The sequence below is a fragment of the Orbicella franksi genome, chromosome 7 (assembly GCF_964199315.1).
Source record: "Orbicella franksi chromosome 7, jaOrbFran1.1, whole genome shotgun sequence".
Taxonomy (NCBI): Eukaryota; Metazoa; Cnidaria; class Anthozoa; order Scleractinia; family Merulinidae; genus Orbicella; species Orbicella franksi.
Genome location: NC_138151.1, coordinates 16,904,896 through 16,926,324, shown reverse-complemented (window position 1 = coordinate 16,926,324; position 21,429 = coordinate 16,904,896). Strand labels below are relative to the sequence as shown.

At 39.7% G+C, this 21,429-nt stretch overlaps 1 protein-coding gene across 1 annotated transcript; it reads left to right on the top strand.

The window, feature by feature from the left end:
- The first annotated feature begins 7,133 nt into the window (after positions 1–7,133).
- LOC145493611 (uncharacterized) lies at positions 7,134–12,618 on the top strand. Its single transcript, XM_081473099.1, has 5 exons — positions 7,134–8,181; positions 8,387–8,602; positions 9,287–10,670; positions 11,709–11,784; positions 12,382–12,618. Exons 1-5 carry the CDS (start codon positions 7,557–7,559, stop codon positions 12,616–12,618), a joined length of 2,538 nt encoding a protein of 845 aa, XP_081329225.1. The 5' UTR covers positions 7,134–7,556.
- Positions 12,619–21,429: the final 8,811 nt, after the last annotated feature.

Genomic DNA, 21,429 nt, shown 5'->3' with positions numbered 1-21,429 from the left:
GAGCCTAGTCACAGGACTGTTGTGTTCGCCAAGGAGTTTATCATGATTCGTTTTGGCTCTCTCGAAGGGGATTATTCGCTCTCCAAAGGACATATGACTCTTGAAAAGGGTTTAAGATCGCAACACGGCAAAGATGTTCAGCTATACAATTTACTCGGATCGCAATGACCTGAGTAAACAAACTTCGTACAATTTCTGCTAGCATGTACAAAGTAATCGCCATAAGTTGTAAAAAGACCTCGAAAATTCTTTGCAAACAACTTCTCCATAAATGCGTAGACAGCTGTGCTTCATTCTTGAACCAAAATGGTTTAAACTCACAACTTGCGATAGGACGAGGAGGATACGTACGGAAGCAACTTGAATAGTAAATATCTAAGCGGAACTCTTGTGCCAAAATATCCTGATTCTTTAATTTGCTTTTATTGTGTCCAATACGCGTTTTCGTAAAGTACGATTTGATACTGTGGTACGAAGCCCGAGTAAACGCTCTTAGAGCGTCTAGTTAAGCTTATTGTTGCATCATGGCCGATGTTTAATTAGTAAATATTTTGGTCTGAGATGTTATCATTTGTTGTCTACTCTTATGGCCGATGTGTAGATCACATATTTTTCGCCATGAGACGGTTGTTGTATTTTTTGTTGCCTCGTAAACGATGCTTTGGTTGTACTTAAATATTTACGACATGAGATGTTTTGTTATTGTTCCCTCATGGCCGATGTTTAGTTCGTTGTACTATTTGTTACCTCGTTTGTATATTTTGGGACGTGAGATGTTATATTATTTGTTACTTCATGGCCGATGCTTGTTTTGTCAGTTCTGTCCTCATTCCCGATGTGCACGTTTTCCCTTTTGTTTACGGCCTCTCCGCTTTTACGGTACCATAGGTTTTTGCTGTTTCTTATCCGTTTAGTTTGTATTCTTTGATTTGCCCAATTTAGTTTTCTCGGTTAATAATTTGTACTTTACTCTATGCTTCTTCTGTTCATATGTTTTGCATAATTTTGTACCTCCCCTTTTCCCTCACATCTTATTGTTCTGCTCCCACTGGATTTCAGCATCCACGTGCATTGTGCATTGCTGTCTCACTGCTGAATTGAGACACGGGATGTTTTTCCCTTTTTGTTTGTATTTATTTGAAAGCAAATTTCCACTGTACCCGCTTTACTCATATATCTAAATTCGCACATATAAAATAATTTACGTGTGATTTCAATGGTTTAAGTGTGTTTCGAAATATAGACCTTTTTGTATACGTTCCTTTTATGTTAATTTTTCCCAGCCTGACACTATCCATCAGATACACTAATGTATTGGATTCTCGAAAATCAACAAAAAGGTTATATTGGCGCAAATAACCCGTCTGTCAACGTATGGCTAAAGGAATTTAGCTAACTTCGACAAGTGCACTGCACTGTCCATGGCTGAATCCTTGGCCACTAACGTAATGCAAGTGAATCACTCTAAAGTGTCGTTCCTTGCCGTTTACTTCCCAAACGTTGCGATCGAAGTCATCTCAGGAAGTCTATCAAAGTTTTCCAAGCTTGCTTCCTTGCTTTGTTTGCTGCATGATAAAGAGTACACTCAGATCTTTGACCGCATCTCGAAGGTGAACAATCGCTTCCCGCAGACCTCACTCAGCGTTTCCTGACATTTCTCGGCATTTGCCGGGCCCTACTGGTCAAGGGCTCTCTACACCACTGAGGCCATAATGCAAATAGATGTTTTCGTCGAAAACAGCTTGCGAATCGCTACCTCCCGTAAGCCAGGAGCGGTCGTGGCGGTAATAAATGGCTCTCCCTCTCTCTCTCTTTTCTTATATTCAATGTATTTGCTTCTAATTTGCTTGTTAATAAAACATTACAGTCCTGAAGTCCATTTATTTCCTTTATCTCTTCGTGTTTTGCGCATCGCTCTAGGATGACAGCTTTGAAAGGGAGCCTAATTCCCTCTCGGATTACTAAGGCTCAACTGGCTGTCATCCCTTGACCCATCTCCTCCCTTGCATTTCATTTAGTCCCGTACCTAGCGCTTTTAAATCGCCTGCGTCATTCTAGAATGGGAAATTTCTCCCGATTTCAACGCATAAGTGCAACCAGACCTCTAGTACGTTGGGTCAACTTTTATAACTCTCCTCCTGAGATGGCTCAGGGGATGACAGAAAATAACCTTCATGTCTCTCTGGAGTTTTTGAAAGCGGTTTTTATTGATATGACCTTGGAAATGCTTCTATGCTTTTCGAAAGCTTTACTTTCGGCATCCGGTAGCTTTTTTCGCGGGTTATCTTCACAGTTACTTTCTTCCCTGGACACATTTCCAAGGAGCTCACACCCAAGATTTTGCACTACTCAGGTAAATTAAGGCATGGGCCCAGACTGAAAAATGCATTTTTTGAACATAAATTAGTGTTGTTCAAAGAGGTTTTAATAAAATCGAACGAAATTTGGTCTACTTAACAAAATTAACATTGCGACTTCCCTGGTAAAATATCACGTGATTTAGTCACGTGATCGACGTTTAAGGAAAGCCGATAAGAGCTGAAAAATAGACCATTTTCAACAAGAAATGGCAACACTTTTTCTGTAATTCTTGAAAAATGCAGTGGTACTTTTGAAATGTCGGATACTTGTTAAACTGTGCTTGGCCTTAGACGAAATAGTGTTTTGTGTAGAGGTAGTTTCTAACCAACATAAAAACATATTATAAAAGCATCGTTTCTTGTAAATTTAAATGACAAATAAAGTGATTTTCTTAAAAGGGCAAGCACAGAGATATGGAAGACATCATGATACACAAGTATTGGGAAGTAAAAACAGGATATTGAAGTTTAAAAGTGTTGCCATTTATTAAAATACCCTCCCCATGAGACTGTTGTCCGCCATCTTGAATTTGCCATATTGGCCGAGCAGTTCACCGAAAAGATAACCTGGGAACGACAATTTTCGTTGTCCTAGAGACGAAATGGCCAATAATATCAATGGCTAATTTCAATGGCTTGATATCAGGCCTGGCTCCAAGATTCAAAATGACGGAAGAAGCAGCATTGATATGGTCGTGGTTTGACTAATTTTTCCAATCTTTTTACCCGTTTTACTACGGAACATTTAACTACAGAAGCGGAAAACTCAAAAATGATGCTTCTGCTAATAGTAAGGTAGCCTAAATAATGTATATTTTCGTGTTTCTAGGTGAAAAGGTGAGAATAAATGGCAAAATTGTAACGAAATGCTTATTATTGTAGATTGATGTTCTGGTTCGTGAGAAAAAATTAAGCTTATTGCTCACAGCTTACATGAGCCTTCGTTGACATTTATAATTGACATGCGCGAGATTTTGGCGGAAAATTCAACCGAGCTAATCAGTGAGCAACGATCCGTTTCGATTTATGTAGATGTTATGCTCTTTCTACAAAGATTGCAATTATATATCTAAAGGTCTTCTGTAGCAAAAATACGGGAGTGACTTGGTCTAAAGGTAATTTTCGACAAAAAAGCCGTGTTCTTTGCATAATTCTGTGAGCAGAAACTGATAGATTTGGCGCCATAAATGGCCTCTTTCTTTGGATGTGGATTTGCTCGAGTTGCAGTCAAACACAGCTTCGTAAAACCAACTGGCAAAGTTGAGTATGATCACGACAACCGCTTGAGAAACTACCTAGCAGTATTTCAAGGACACCAAGAGCGATATGAGGTAGACAAACATTCTTTTGTCAAACGCTCCAAGAGCCTTGTACACCATTTTGGAAAATAGAAGCTAAAAACTAAGAAGGATAAATACACAGAACATTTCAGCCCCAACAACTGGGAAAAGCTTACCGAATATGAAAAGAAGCAACACACTCGTACAAATTGCGAGGCTTGTGATGTTCATCACTTTCCTTTTCAATCTTTATTTCCCATGTGGAATCAGAAAGAAAACTCTATTACAAGACAAGGTTTTCACAAGAACATTAAGAGCCGCATTCTTAAACCATCATGCCGTGGAAATATGAAGGTCACAAAAAAGGCTATAAAAACAGCTACTTCACAGATTTATGAAAAAATAAATACCCCATTTAAAAATATATTTGGGGTGACATTTGCGAAGGCACAAACCACTGTTTCTGAGTTGGGTCTTGAAGACAAAAAAATCACATGCTGAAAAGAAAAAGGAAAGGAGAAAAAAAATCCACAGTTGACAAGAGTTGCATCCAGGAGAAATGGTCAGAAAAGGACTGTGACACCATACTTTCCACTAGACAGACCTACAGCCAGCGACAGGAGCAGCGATTGTCACTTTTCTTTGAAAGTCCAGAAGATGCAGGACCAAGGGCCAATAAAAGGAAGCGACAGGAAGAAGAAGGCCAACGTAAGAAGAAAACGCACTCTCCACAGCCAGAGGATCTTGACTTTGGCAAAGACGGGCTCCTGGAAAAAGTTAATGCAATGAGGGATGGAGAAAAGGTTAGTAAAACATACATTGTGTAACCAGACAAAGTAAAAAGGGCAAAAAAGGTAAAGCCACCCTCTAGCCTGTGCATGTATTACTAACTACTTAATAACCGAGAGTGAGGTCGTTACGGGAAAATCTCAAACTGAGGCCTTGCCGTATTGACCGAGCGATAGCGAGGTCAATACGGTAGGCCGAGGTTTGAGATTTTCCCGTAACGACCGAACGGTCGAGGTTATTAAGTTGTTTATTATATGGCTCATGAATAAAGAAAAAAAATCATTCGAACGGAAGTCGTCAATTTAAATCCGGCGATGCGCGCGTTTACCGATTCATTCATCGTCTCAAACCTAGGGCAGAACTACCCAGTCAGTGAACTTCACCACTGTATTACGTATTCCGTTAAAAACACATATTTCTTTACGGGAAAAGTGACTATCACAGCCTCAAAAAGGTATTCTAGTATCGTGGTACCACAAGTTGACGGGGGAGTTTTTCCGACTTTTGTGGCGAAACGTCAACGCATATAGAAAAGACAGAAAGTGCTTCAAAATTGTCCAAACCAACGGTCTTTCGGTGAAAGAAAATACTAATGCTTCAGAATGCACTGCTCAAAATAAGCTTGACTCGATCTTCGCCTTCTTCATTCTGGGATTTATAGATGAACTTTTCAAGCCTTGTGAACGTCTACAGTTATCAGAAACACTGCTACTGACAGAAACTGCCCGATTGTTTACATCTGATGATCCTGGAAGCTGATTTACACTTGCTTGTGTTAAAGCGAGGGAATCTATTTGATGAGAACTTTGACGGAGTTCAATACTTCGGTAATTGTTGTGACTAACATGATAACTTATAAGTTTCTTCCTCGGTGTTCTGCTCAGGATGCATGACAGATCTGCCGATGGTGTTTTACACTTTACGATTTTAGCTTTACTTAAGATTCAGCAAACTTTGATTGTTTTTCACTAGTGCCCGCCAAGGTTACCGGCTGGTAAGTCATCTATAATATATAGATTTAGGCCAGCCTAAAAGCGTAACTCCTGGGCCGGGTTGTTCAAAGCCCGATTAAGCTAACCCAGAAAAAGGTAGAATTTTGATTTGAGTTTTGTAACTTGGCGGTGAGGTTTCTGTGTATTGTTTGGCCTTCTGTTTTGTGTTTTAATAATCACCATATACGCAAAACAAAACAGCAAAACACATTTGTATAGAAGAAAAAGTTATAATTCGATTAACTTTTAATCCTGGGTTAGCATAAACTGGCTTCCGAGCAATCCTGCCCTGTTTCCAACAAGCTAACCCAATATGAGCCCGCGATCCAATCGATAACCAGCGCTTGGTCAGCGGTCAACTTCAAGAAAACACGTGACCTCGAGGAGCTGTAAACCTGAGCCCGCGATATGGTCACGTGATACTGGTCAGCGGATACCTTGTATTGACAGGTGTCAATTGACCATAATGTGGATGTCCAATGTCAAGGAAGCGCACGGTAAACCAAGGCTGCATGTCTCTGTCAACCTATTATTTGGAGTATGGCCGCCATGTTGGGCAACTCCGCCGTCGCCGTCGTCGTCGTCGTCGTCGTGCGTACGCGCCCACGAGCAATACCGCTAGCCATGGTAACCATGAGAAAATCATCTCATGGGTTTCCTTTTCTTTCCCATATGAGTATGGGGCTCCGCTTGGTGGCCCTTTGGGCCGCCGGAGCTCCGCTATAAATTTTATTAAGGAAATACCTCTTAACTTTTAGCTACTTACATTCTCTTACTGATTTTAATCGGCTTTCATCGCTTCAATGCGCTTGAATTTTCAGAGTCGGGCTCTTCCTACTTTGCATAATCCGTAATCGGCCCGTGGGCATTACGGCTGCATAATGACCGCTCAGATCTCGCTCTTAGCCAATCAGAGCGCGCGTTATATCGGCCACAAGCCAAAGCCATATAATAAAAAGTGGTAATAACTGTCATTACACTGAAGCCAGAATCAATTACACACAAATCTCAGGCCAGAGGAAAATTTAATAGGCAAAAAAAAAAAGTTGATAGGTGTTCGCTTCTTTTCCAGATCAATTACTCAGAACTTGCCCGTCAATATGGTGTGATGGAAGAGACAAAGCTGGGAAATATGGTTGTCAAGGAGTTCCTGGAAAGTAAAGGAGTACAGTAATCCATATTCCAGCACTTCAGACAGGAAAAGCCAGCAGCCAGACGAAAAATAATGTGAATGCAAGGTGGAGAGATCTCAGTACCAGTTCAAGAACAAACAAAGAAATAAGAGAAACTTTAATGGTTAGTACAGTGAAGTAAACTAAAATAATATAAATGAATTTAAAAAAGAACTTTTCTTTACTTTTTCAGACAGGATCCATAAATCTGTACATACTGAATAGTAGATGATGCATGTAACGTATTTTCAAGACTTCTCATGATACATCTATATCTCATAAAGATGTACATGTAGAGCTCTTTGAATTATGGCCAATTTCCAAGAGAGCTCAGCTAATTATTGAATCAGAATACACATGTATTACTCTACAATTAAAGGTTTTAAGAGAGCAATTTCAAAATTTGTACACACTGTCAGGTCAATTTACAAAGTTTGCTAGGTATTGTATTACAATGTCACATGAGTACACACAATACTTCAACATGCATAACTCTGGATTCATTAATTTGTGTTGTGTTTCATCTTTTAGAGCAAAATTGAAAGTGGAGAGTTCATTCTTGGTGAAATGATTGTCCCCCAAACATTCAAAAAGGTGTTGCTGACAAAGGAAGGTACCCTTAAGACTGAAAGATTTACCGTATCTGGCCATAAGATCCCTCTCCTAGAAATAAGGACACGCATGCTAAAAGAGCAGGAATCCCTTGGCTTACTACGAATTCACAATGATGACTACTATGCTGCCATGACAGATGCTGAAGTCAGATCCAAACTTATTCAGCTTGGTGAGGATGCCAACACAGGGGAAGAAAGTGAAATTGAGTCTAAAGAGAGATTAAAAGCAATGGAAAGAAAGCGGCACCTCATGGTTTGAGGTGACAACTCAACCCTTCTCAACCATGGTCAACTTCTACTGACAGTTAATTCAGTATATGATGAGGCCATATATTACACCAATGAAGAAATGAAAGCAAAAGGCAAAGGAGACATTGATGTACAGTCTGTAGTTGAAAGACCCCAAGTCTACATTCTGGGGAGATGTGGTTCCTCGGAAGTTGATCAGTTAGCCTACATTAACACCAGAAAGGCCTGTTTACAGAGTATGAACATTAAAATCACCACTTCAAATGGAGTTGAGATTCCTGATGTAATGCACTTTTTTCATGGAGATGGCCCTGAGCAACAATTTGAGGCTGGAGAACAGAAACGGGGAAATGCTGGATGTGCAAGTTCCAGTGGTGATGCAAGAAAGTACAAAGACCTTGCAGTTTCTCTCTCCAAACCTCACCTTACTCCCTCAGAACGGTTGAGAAAAGTTCTACAGGGGCCTGCTGGGAAAAATAAAAGGAATGCTGGTTTGAAGCCATTTAAAGATCTTCGCTTAGAAGAGTTGAGAAGTGAATGCAGAGCCCAAGGCCTCGAAACTGATGGACAAAAGAAGGACCTTCAGGAAATTCTGAAAGAAGAGATTGGTGGAATTCAACGGGTGCCAGTAATGATGTTCTTTGACCAAGAGAAAACACCAGCAGACCTTGGTTTAGGTAGGCATTGCGTACTGTCTATTACCAATATTGTGAACATCAAGAGATAGATCTAAAAAACTTTTGTACACAGTACAATATGATTTTTTTCCTTGGCCTGTGTTCTGGGTAGGATGATATATTTGTTGGGAAGTTTACAGCAATGATACATGTAGTAGTCAATGTACAGTGTACATGTAACATCTATTTACCAATGTATAAATGTTTACAAATGCATGGTACTTGTTACCAGTTCAGGTATACACAACATAAGTTTCAAGTGGGCTATTCATATGCATAAAAGTCTTGAAAATCTTATTTCAAACAGGAAACTATGAAGTCTTACCTACAGAGCCTCTTCATGATGTTAAGGAACACATTGCCAACGTTCTCACTGAGTTACCTTCACACCTTGAAAAAGATGAAAAAATTATTGCATTTCAGGACATCATTGAGTGTTTATTTGCTGGAAAGGAAAAGCTACGTGGCTGTGATTATTGACTTGCAGCTGTCATAGTGGCTCAATACTTAAGAGGTAATGATCAAAACATTTTGCAGACTAGAGCAGGTCTCACAATAATGATAAACAATTTTAGAGTTTCTTTTTTCTATTTGGTGATGGCCATCCTTTTTGATATTTAGCAGCATATGGTGAAGATACAGAGGCTTTTCATATTATGTCGTTTAAGTATATTTGAGAATTTCATTTATATGTTTGTGTCTAGAACTTTCACAGCTATTAATAAAACAAAATAATACAAATGCCAGTTGAAGAACAATATGAAACAATGGAAAAAGAATTATTTTGTTACGATAACTCTTACAGTAGTGAGTGCTAGTCAGACAATTGACTACAATGTACATGTACACGTAGTCAGGAAATTATAGTCTGACTAGTCATACAATAATAACTTACAGCACAGGTTTTGCTCCAAGATAGAGTCATGTATTTGTTGTAGTTTAAAATAAAGTTCAGGTCAATATTATTTGAAACTAGTTTGATTTGCATTTTCCTTTGCTCCAGATTTATTACCATAATCCTTAAACAAATGAAAAACAAATCAAACTAGTTTGAAATCATTTTGACATGTGCTACAGAACTCTTAAGAATGGACTTGAACTGGGCTACATGTAGCTATTGACAGCACTATTGCCTGACATATTATTATAATTGTGTTTTATCTCTTGTCAATACGCAAAGTAAGACCTAAAATACAGACACGGCTTGATTCCCTCACAGAGCTCAGTAAACTAATCTACTTGCCAGCCCAATCACGCTCTCCAAAGTTAGTGCTACGTCTCCACAACCAAGCATTCATCCATGCCATGATATGCAAAGACATCATTGGGCAACCAAAGACCCTAACAAGCAGAAAGGTCTATGGTCAATACTGGCATTCTCTGACAGCTCATGCTGGAAAGCAGAGTAGGATTATCCCAGCAAAATCCACCAACACCGTGGAGGAAGAAAAGCACTTTAACACTCTACAAGGTGTCACCAGATTGACTAGCAGGAGACCTGGTGATATCATCACTCCAAGCCTGATCCGCCTTCAAGCTGAACAGAAGCTTGCAGAAAGTAAGCAAGGCAATGCTGTTAAAGTGCAGGAATCACAGATTTCAAAATACTACAGCACTTTATCACCACTCCCCAACACAACTATACCTAATCGTTATATCATCAACAATCCCAAGGAGTACCAAGCCCATTTACAAGCCATCAGTGACTTCACTGCCTGTGGTGAAGGTGTCTGGTGGCGTCAGATCTTGTCTGGAGTGGAATTTTTTGACGGCCCTGATGAACCAAGTACCAGACCCCAGGGACCAAACCTTCACCATTTCAGATCAAGTGATCTCAAAAAAAAAGAACAACACCTTCAGCAAAGCTGGGAGAGATGCCTGAATAATGATGCTGTTGTAATCCCCCACAGGACCATCAGATTGTATGACCAGAAAGCTGACTGCACCAGAATCATTCACACAAATTTTTTACACAGAGAGGATGATGAAAGTGACGTAGACATTACACCAGATCAGGAAAGTACATATGCAGATGATGCAGCAGATCTGGAATGCCAGGAAGAATATCCTGACTTGGCTAATCAAGGTGAAGGTGGAGAAGACATCGATGAGGACGAAAGTGGAGAAGAGATCAATGTAACAGGACTGGAAGAGGTAGTCATATCTGTAGTGAAAGATCTGTCCATTGACTACACTGACGATGAGGATGAGGATAATTATGAAGTTTCAGAGCTACAACCTCTTGCAGCAGCAAAAAGAAACCAGCAAAATAAGAGCTCTCATTCTCTTGCCAAGTCCAGCAGTCCACAAGTGAAAGAAATCAAAACCAAACTCTGTGCAAATATAGTGAAAATAGTTGGGGAGACAGATCGCCTGTACAAACTGGACACTGCAAGACAAAACCTTAAAGAACATCCCACAAATGACTTTTATAAAATAAATTATGAAAGTCTTCTTACACCTGTTCAGACTCAAATACTGGCCCATCACACTGCTCTTAAGAAACAACACAAAGAATGGGAAAAACAATACTACAGGTTACTATTTCAAAATGACTATAAAATGTTTAAGCAAGCAACCGGAACGATGATCCTGCTGGTATACGTTGGATCAATAGTGATCTAATCGGCTTTACATATAAAATGAAGAATACAAAAGCAAAAACCGACACAACGTAGAATGATTTTTTGAAGGTGTACTATATTTCGGCTGGCCAAACCAGCCTTCTTCAGGTACAATGGAAGATTTTACATTGGTGCGTGTTCTTATGTAGCCGATATTTACGTAATACCGGAAATACGCAAAAGTAATTGATAGTGTAAATTGAAGATAAGCATACGGTAAAATAAAATAACATGATAAAAGAACATAATAAAAGAAAACAAATGGAAACAATTAATATGTTTCTTCGCGGATGTTCAGACCATTAGGATCAATTGTTCTGCCTTTTTGAATTAAAAAAGCTTCCCTGGCCTTACGGATAGAGTCTCGGTTAGAAACGATTTTTTCGATGGGGATTAATTGCATGTCGTCAGCAGTGTGGTTAGGAGAGGACAGGAAATGTTCGGCGGCTGTAGTAGGTTTAGATTTGTTGTTAGGGTTATCTATGGTACGGCGGTGTTCATTAAGTCGGTCTTTTAATCGTCGTTTCGTCTCTCCTATGTATTGTAAATTACAGCGGTTACATTGAATCATGTAGATGAGGTTTTTAGTGTCACAAGTCAGGTTGGAGTTTATGGCGCGCGTTTCCCCGGTAGAAAAGAAGGTCTCTGTAGTAAGTCCGTGAGAAATGTAGGGGCAAGTAGCACAGTTTTTGCCACAACGGAAAGAACCAGAAGGTAATTGGGGATTAGAAGAATTAGAAGGGAGTTTAGCTGTAACTAGTAAGTCACGAAGGTTAGGAGAGCGTCTGAAGGCTACAACAGGCAAATGCTGAAAAACGTTTTTGCAGCGGTTAGAAGAGAGCAACAAATTGTAATGTTTTTTAATGATGTTAGAGATGTGAGGGAGTGATGGATTGAAGGTAGTTATAAATGGTATACGTTTAGGTTTGTTGACGTCTTTGGTTTGTAAAGAGAGTCTGCGGGGAATGTCGGCGGCTCGTCGTATTTGTTTGGTGACGAAATTACGGTTGTAACCTCGTTTAAGGAGGTAAGTGGTAAGTTGAGCCGCGCGAGTATTAAACGTGGCATCGGTAGAACAGATACGTCGTAAGCGGAGTGCTAGACTGAAAGGAGTGGCTTTTTTAGTATGTAAGGGATGACAAGATGAATAGAGTAGATGTTGGTGTTTGTCTGTAGGTTTGGTGTAGAGGTCAGTAGATATACTACCGTCATTAGTCAAAGAGACACTAACGTCAAGAAAAGGTACGTTAGTAGAAGAGTGTGAACTGGTGAATTTAATGGTGGAGTGAATGTTGTTAAGATAATCGATGAAAATTTTTAGGTTGTCTGGACCTTCGGTCCAGATCATAAAAATATCATCGATGTATCGTAGCCAAGTGTGGGGTTGAAATGGGGCATTTTCCAAAGCGTTGGCTTCGAAATAACCAAGCCTCCAAGCCTATATCCAAGCCTCCCACCATTGTATAAAGAGAACGAAAAATTTCATCGCCGATGGAGATATATATCATACTCTGCTGCTTACAGACACCTGAAGCTACTCATCAACGAATGCAGACACAAGATCAAAGCACTTACTGAGGGACTCTCGCATCATATGGAACTCTTGCGCAATTCCTGTTCACAGGATGTATTTTTATTCTACACAACTAAACTCGATTCCATGGCCTCTTCGCTTGAGTCTCTGCTTGCTCACAGACGTGCCAAAAAGACCGCTCGCTTCCGCGGTATTATTGACCACAATTTCACCGATAATAACCTCAATCAACAGGTTAACAACCCTAATGCCAGTGATAATGACATACCATCTAATGTTAGGGAAGTGGTCAAAACTATTATACATATAAGGGACCCACTAGAATAACTTGAGACTACTGTCTCTTTCTATAGTCCCCTACCCTTATCCAGATACCAACGGTTCCTTTTATAGCCCCTCCTCCCCTCATCCCTTAACCTATGGTCTCTTGCTGAACCCCCCCTCCCCCCCCCCCCCCACTACACACACGGAAACAAACACACACAGAGAAACAGTATGGCGGGTTGCGTACACTATGGTCACATTGTTCCTTTGATCGACCTTACAATATACAATCATCTCTGGTTTGCATACCTATAAAAATTAGAAATAAACCTTGTGGATGTTTGAAAACAAGTTCGACAACCATGTTAAAGATATTTTTAATGAAGAAATACAAAAAATCACCACATTGTTTTGCGCTCAAGTACATGGTGTCCCTTTAATGAATGCCTGCCTACGCGAAGCACATTAACTCTGAACATAAACATAAACTGTGGACTACCGTAATAGTGATTAACCAGCTTTCATATTGCTAAAAACTATCGACGCACAAACTACAGAATTGAGTGGTACTCTCTTCAATGCGTAACCTAGAGTAGCTAGGAAACTTTCTGTAACCGTTTTGTCTGTAGAGCTAAGACGCTAGCCTACTAACTTTTAAAAACACATCTGAACAGGTTTACGAGCTTTAATGACGCTAAAATCTCCAAAAAAGTGAAAAATTATTCCCCCAAAAGTCGCTGGTTCACAAATCAGGCGCAAGTAAATGCATATTTCAAAGATCATGAAAAAATCAAAAACCAGTTTCCCAAGGACGGAAAAGTGTAGATAATATATTTTCACGAATCATGGAAAATCCTCATTCATGTTTCACGCAAAGCAAAAATGCCCATTCACGCGTCACGAAAAAAGTATAGGGGACTCTCTGTCAACAATTACCAATAATTACAATTTATTCGTCATGTAAAAGTAACTTTACGCGCAAGTCTATTGACTGTTTTGCGTGTTGTATTTACTACCAGTGTTCGCCTTGACTCAGGCAAGACCATGGTTTTGATCCTCCATGTGGATCTCATCAGTTGCCGGTATTTCTCTGTACGTCTGAAGTTCGAGCCTTACACGACTTCTACGGTTCGTGACATTTGTACATTTGCCGTTCTCTGTTCGGTCCCTCGCCCTTTTTGTTGCTTCACTTGTATCTATGAAGGGATCTTCATGATGTGTTATAAGGAGGAATTTTAAGTAGAGTTGAGCCGTGACTTTTTAGAGGTCATAGGTCTGCATGATTTCTGCTGTTATCTGCATAGTTTGACGCATCTGTAATTTGTCATGTGTTTGTGCATTTTTTGGGCTCATTTCTATTGCAAGATATGTTTTTATATTTTATGTTGGACTAAGCCGAACAATGACATACAACACGCAAAACAGTCAATACCCTGGTCCCTGAGGTTTATTTCTTGATTATTCTCTCTTCTTGATTTTCTCCACATGAGAGAGCCGTAACAGAGCCTGAGAGAGCCACGAAGTAGCCTGCGAGCAGGCTCAGTTGGAGCACAAGTGCGCGCGGCGTAGCCATGAGCGCGAAATTGAGCGGTGAAGCCACGAGACGAGTAGCCTGCGAACAGCGGCTCCCGGTGAGCCCGAACGAAGTGAGGGAGCCTGTAGACATTCGGCTATCTTTAAAACGGGGAACGGGGAATCGGGGAATGGGAATGGGGATGGGGAATGGGGAACGGGGAACGGGGAATCTTTAAAATGGGGAATCTTTAAAAGCGGGAATCTTTAAAATGGGGAATCTTTAAAAGCGGGAATCTTTAAAATGGGGAATCTTTAAAAGCGGGAATCTTTAAAACGGGGAATCTTTAAAAGCGGGAATCTTTAAAACGGGGAATCTTTAAAAGCGGGAATCTTTAAAATGGGGAATCTTTAAAAGCGGGAATCTTTAAAATGGGGAATCTTTAAAAGCGGGAATCTTTAAAACGGGGAATCTTTAAAAGCGGGAATCTTTAAAATGGGGAATCTTTAAAATGGGGAATCTTTAAAATGGGGAATCTTTAAAATGGGGAATCTTTAAAAGCGGGAATCTTTAAAATGGGGAATCTTTAAAATGGGGAATCTTTAAAATGGGGAATCTTTAAAATGGGGAATCTTTAAAATGGGGAATCTTTAAAAGCGGGAATCTTTAAAATGGGGAATCTTTAAAATGGGGAATCTTTAAAAGCGGGAATCTTTAAAATGGGGAATCTTTAAAATGGGGAATCTTTAAAATGGGGAATCTTTAAAATGGGGAATCTTTAAAATAGGGAATCTTTAAAATGGGGAATCTTTAAAAGCGGGAATCTTTAAAATGGGGAATCTTTAAAAGCGGGAATCTTTAAAACGGGGAATCTTTAAAAGCGGGAATCTTTAAAACGGGGAATCTTTAAAAGCGGGAATCTTTAAAATGGGGAATCTTTAAAAGCGGGAATCTTTAAAATGGGGAATCTTTAAAATGGGGAATCTTTAAAATGGGGAATCTTTAAAAGCGGGAATCTTTAAAATGGGGAATCTTTAAAATGGGGAATCTTTAAAAGCGGGAATCTTTAAAATGGGGAATCTTTAAAATGGGGAATCTTTAAAATGGGGAATCTTTAAAATAGGGAATCTTTAAAATGGGGAATCTTTAAAATGGGGAATCTTTAAAATGGGGAATCTTTAAAAGCGAGAATCTCTGGGAATTATTATTCATTGTAATTATATCGCACGCTAAAGCATATATGTTTAGCGGGCTAGTTAAGCGGTTCAAATCTCGATTCTTACTCTTTGAGATCTGCTACACCGACCGAAGAATTGATCCGCCTGAAGAAGTGAACTCCGGACTGTGATGTTTTTAAATCGAGTTTCGCAGCGATAGATATTTGTCCTAGCGTTATCAAGAACTACTGGAAAGACATGCTACTTAACGACAAAAATATGGCACGCACAATGGGTTCTTGGTTGTGTGATAGACTACGCTTGAATTGGCGGCCGAGAGAGCTGTAATGTTTGTTAAAAAGGTGATGTACTTCATGGAAATTGGCTATCTGAACAGTATTAGAAAAAGTACTATTGCAATGTTTATGATTTTCTCACGCTTTTGTGGCAAACTCAGTGACAGATGTTTCTGTTGGTTTCCGGCCAGCATGGCGTCTCCATACAAATCTCTTTAAATGTGGTAAAAAGTTTGTCCGTATATCTTGCATAAGAAAAATGGCTGTGACCTGAATCCAGGCGGGAGTCTTAGCATATTTACTTTCTTTCTTTTCCCAGATTTTTTTAAGACCGCGTGCAAAGAAAAAAGATAACACTATCATGGCCATCTATAATACGTTCCTGCGTAGGCAATCACATTGCATAGATGTCATTTGGTCACGCACTCACAACATAGACGCTTAGTTTGCATGGTGCTAGTTATTTAGTTGAATTACATTTCGTGTTCTGTTCGGTTATCAGCAACGTTCTTGTTCGTTAATTATAATAATTTGTAAATTTCAGTCATGTAAAGGAAAAGCTGAAAACACGAGTTTTCTTCTTGAGGACAATTCAATGCGGACTTGTTTTAATGAAGAATATGTTATTTATGTGTTTCTGGGGACGCGTGAAACTTCCCAGTAACGAGGTGCAGTACAGAATCTGGGAAAAGAAAGAAAGTAAATATGCTAAGACTCCCGCCTGGATTCAGGTCACAGCCATTTTTCTTATGCAAGATATACGGACAAACTTTTTACCACATTTAAAGAGATTTGTATGGAGACGCCATGCTGGCCAGAAACCAACAGAAACATCTGTCACTGAGTTTGCCACAAAAGCGTGAGAAAATCATAAACATTGCAATAGTACTTTTTCTAATACTGTTCAGATAGCCAATTTCCATGAAGTACATCACCTTTTTAACAAACATTACAGCTCTCTCGGCCGCCAATTCAAGCGTAGTCTATCACACAACCAAGAACCCATTGTGCGTGCCATATTTTTGTCGTTAAGTAGCATGTCTTTCCAGTAGTTCTTGATAACGCTAGGACAAATATCTATCGCTGCGAAACTCGATTTAAAAACGTCACAGTCCGGAGTTCACTTCTTCAGGCGGATCAATTCTTCGGTCGGTGTAGCAGATCTCAAAGAGTAAGAATCGAGATTTGAACCGCTTAACTAGCCCGCTAAACATATATGCTTTAGCGTGCGATATAATTACAATGAATAATAATTCCCAGAGATTCTCGCTTTTAAAGATTCCCCATTTTAGAGATTCCCGCTTTTAAAGATTCCCCATTTTAAAGATTCCCCATTTTAAAGATTCCCTATTTTAAAGATTCCCCATTTTAAAGATTCCCCATTTTAAAGATTCCCGCTTTTAAAGATTCCCCATTTTAAAGATTCCCCATTTTAAAGATTCCCCATTTTAAAGATTCCCCATTTTAAAGATTCCCGCTTTTAAAGATTCCCCATTTTAAAGATTCCCCATTTTAAAGATTCCCGCTTTTAAAGATTCCTCATTTTAAAGATTCCCGCTTTTAAAGATTCCCGCTTTTAAAGATTCCCGCTTTTAAAGATTCCCGCTTTTAAAGATTCCCGCTTTTAAAGATTCCCCATTTTAAAGATTCCCGCTTTTAAAGATTCCCCGTTTTAAAGATTCCCGCTTTTAAAGATTCCCCGTTTTAAAGATTCCCGCTTTTAAAGATTCCCCATTTTAAAGATTCCCCGTTCCCCGTTCCCCATTCCCCATTCTCCATTCCCATTCCCCATTCCCCATTCCCATTCCCCATTCCCCATTCCCCATTCCCCGATTCCCCGATTCCCCGATTCCCCGTTCCCCGTTTTAAAGATAGCCGTAGACATTCTGCTGTTCTATGATACCAGCTCCTGGTATCATTACATGATTGGTTAAATCGCTGATTGTTGACATCTTTGAGATCAATATTTGACAGATCTTTGTAAAATTATACGACTCCAACGGTTCGTTACAATAGTGTATTAGCCGTTCTCATTTAAGTTTCGGTCTCTCGACCTCTCGTTATTTCACAAGTGATTCTGAAGGGTACTTTATGCTCGGTTACGAGGAGGAATTTTAAGTAAAAGCTAGTGGAGTGGAGCCGTTTGGCTGTGCTATAGCAATTTATTTAGAGGTCAAAGGCATGGTTTCTGGACTTTAAGCTGTTATCTCCTTGTCGTGTCGCTTCGCAGAGTTTGACACCTCTATCATGTGCTTATAATTTCCTTAGGCTCATTTCAGTATTGCAAAATATGTTTTAAGCTCTCTAAGTATTGGCTCTGGAGGGACAAAGTGTTTGAAATATTCCGTGAACATGTTGCTTACTTGCACTCTATATTATGACGTCTGGCCAGGCTATTTGATTAGCTCGATTAGAACTGTTTGCAAGTACCGAGAATGTAGCTTCTTGACGGGTCTAATTACCTCATTGACTGATTTTTTACAGGCTTATCACTAATTCAAGGGCGGATAAGCACATCAAAAACAAAGTCTACAGGCTCCCCTGTCCCCACCCCGATCGCTTTGCTCTCCGAATTCTTCTGTTTCGCGTTCGCCGAAATCTTTTTCCGTCCTCGCCGGGAGCCTGTTCGAAGGCTATGAGACGAGAAAGTGAGCCTGCTCTGATCTCTGCAATTTTTTTTATTTCCACCCCGGTAACTGCAGAAAAGAATAAAGTCAATTGATTTTCACCGGAAGTATGAGCTTTGGTAGCTCAGATTTCTCGGGAAAATTGTAAATCTTTTTCATAACAACATGTAGGCGCAATATCCGTTGTTGATAAAGTTTTGCCGAAGAAAAAGTGTCAAAGTTTATGTCTACTAAGGACACACACCTTGATTCCAAGTGATCTTGCTTTGGCAATCTGGTCTTTGGCGATGCTGGTAAACGGGCAAACGCCTATGTGTTGTTTCGTAACCCGCTTACAATCACATACGTTTGTAATATTAAACTCTTCCCATATGCAGTCAGCAACACGACAAGTACGTCTTGATTCATTGACATACTTTCAACTGCTATTTCCTGCTCACTCTTTAGTTTGAAATTTAACCAGAAATAGACTGGAACTTTGTTAAAACATCCGTAATACGCGTACTCAACTCTTCCTCTGACTCCAAATGTGGACGACTTGTTTTTTATTGTGCGGTAAATTACCGACTCCATGGGGATTTAATCGCTCCTCATCAAACATAGTATCGAATAGTAGATCGACAGTTTTCTCGCCTTTCCCGCTTTTTGACCAACGGTATTTCACTTCGCTCAGACGATCGACGCAGAAATGAAAAAATTTATACAGAGATCAGGACGGGCTCACTTTCTTGGTGCCTCTTCACTAGTAGCCTGCGAACAGGCTCCCGTTGTGCGGTGAGCTCGAACGTCCCTGCCCCGATCGCTTTGCTCTCCGAATTCTTCTGTTTCGCGCTCGCCGGAATTTTTTTCCGTCCTCGCCAGGAGCCTGTTCGCAGCTACTTCACCAGACTCCTTCCCGCCGAATCGCTTTGCTTATCGACACTCGCGCTTGTGACTTAAAGGTGAGCCTGCTCGCAAGCTAGCGGCGAAACTCTGCGGCTCTCTCGCAGCTCTCTCATGTGGAGAAACATCAAGAAAAACCTCTGGGGCCAGGGTAAACAGTCAACAGACTTGCTCGTAAACAGCTACATTTGAATCATGGGGTGCCAGAACGACCAAAAGGGGGAATAAACCTATACATCGAGCTCAAGAAACATAAGCTTGATCAGATAGCTGCAAGAAACCAAAGAATGTCTTTTGAGAAATGTACAGCTTTCTCGAAGTAAAGCTAAGGGGTCTCTCGGATATCCGTGATAAGAATCAATTGCAACATACTACTCGCAAAGTGTTCTAATCTAACAGTCGGGCCTGGCATCACAATATAGAATGCAAGTAAGCAACACGGTAAATTTCATATATTTTGTCCCTGGAAAGCAAATACTTGTATCTCGCAATAGAAACGAGCCAAAACAATGTTATGCATAAACACATGGCAAATTACAGAGGTGTCAAACTCGACGAAGCGACATGCAGATAACAAAGGAAATCATGCAGACCTATGAATTCGAAAAACTTGCCATAGCACGGTCTAACGGCTCAACTCGACTTAAAATTCCTTCTTTTAACACAACATGAAATGCCCTTCATAAACACGAATGAAGCGAAAAAAAGGTCGAGAGACCGAACAGAGAACGGCAAATGTACAAATGTCACGAACCGTAGAAGTGGTGTAGGCTAGCCATTTTACAAGTTTGTACAAGCCGCAGAATGTCTTACATCCTCACATATGTACGAGTTGGGCTAGCCACTATAGACGTACATAGTATTTTAGAAATACCGGCAACTGATGAGATCCACATAGAGGATCGAAACCGTGGTCTTGCCTGAGCTAAGCCGAACAGTGGCATATACAACACGCAAAACAGTCAACAGACTTGCGCGTAGACAACTACATTTGAATCATGTGGTGCCAGAACGACCAAAAGTGGGAATAAACCTATACATCGAGGTCGAGAAACATGAGCTCAATCAGATAGCTGCAAGAAACAAGAATTTTTCTGGAGAAACGTATAGCTTTCTCCAAGCTACGGTGTCTTCGAAGAAAAACGTAAGAGGACAAATATGATATCCGTGATAAAAATCAACCTCCTGTACTTGCAAACAGTTCTGTAATCACAGCCGGGTCCGGTGTCACAATATAGAATGCAAGTAAGCAACACTTTTACGGTAAATTTCATATTTTGTCCCGCGAAGGGAAATACTTGGAGACTAAAAAACATATCTTGCAATAGAAATGAGCCTAAAAAATGCATAAATACATGGCAAATTTTAAAGTAGCCTGCGAACAGGCTCCCGGTGAGCCCGGTGAGCCCTTGCCCCCGCCCCGATCGTTTCGCGCTCGCCGAAGTTTTTTTCCGTCCTCGCCGGAAGCCTGTTCGCAGGTTAATTACAAAGGTGTCATCGACGAAACGACATGCAGATAACAGCGAAAATCATGCAGACTTATGACCTCTAAAAATTTTGCCATAGCACAGTCTTACAGCTCTACTCTAATAAAATTCCTCCTTATAACACACAACATGAAGTACCCTTCATGAACACCAGTGAACCAACAATAAGGTCGAGTGACCGAACAGAGAACGGCAAATGTACAAATATGTTACGAACAGTAGAAGTCGTGTAGACTAGTCAACCCATTTTACACTGAAATACTGCAAATTATACATTTAATATGTATACAGCTAAATATTTCAGTTAACGTTGCCAGATGAAATTTTTAGATTAAAAAAACCTATGCGACAAGAACACTAATGATAGGCTATGTATTCATTAAGTTTGGCTTATCATGTGAAAAAAAAAACTACTAGTTTGTATTTTTGTGTGTGAAGTAGAAGCCTACACAATAAGACCACTAATGGTAGGCTTTGTATTCATTAAATTTGGCTTATCATTTAAGAAAAAAATGATTATACATCTAACAGCTTGTTTTTTTGTGTGTGAATTAAGTAGAAGTTTTGCGCTTTTATGAGATGTACTTAATTAATAATAAAATAAAATTTTTAAACGTAAAATGAAAGCCTTCCTCTTAAATCAATTTTTAATGTGATAAATTTTATATGTAAATAGTTTTTCAATAATTGTTTATCGATAATCTTTGAGTATTTTTTTAATTACCTTTATCATTATTATTGTCTCTGAAAAGCCCCCATGGGGAGTTGACAATAAAATTTGGATTGTATTGCAAAATAATTAATAATAAAATAATTACTAATAAAAGTAATATTCACTCAGGATGATAATATTCAGTCACTCATTCTGACAAAGAAAACTTTCATCTATTAAACATGTAGAACCTACTGCTC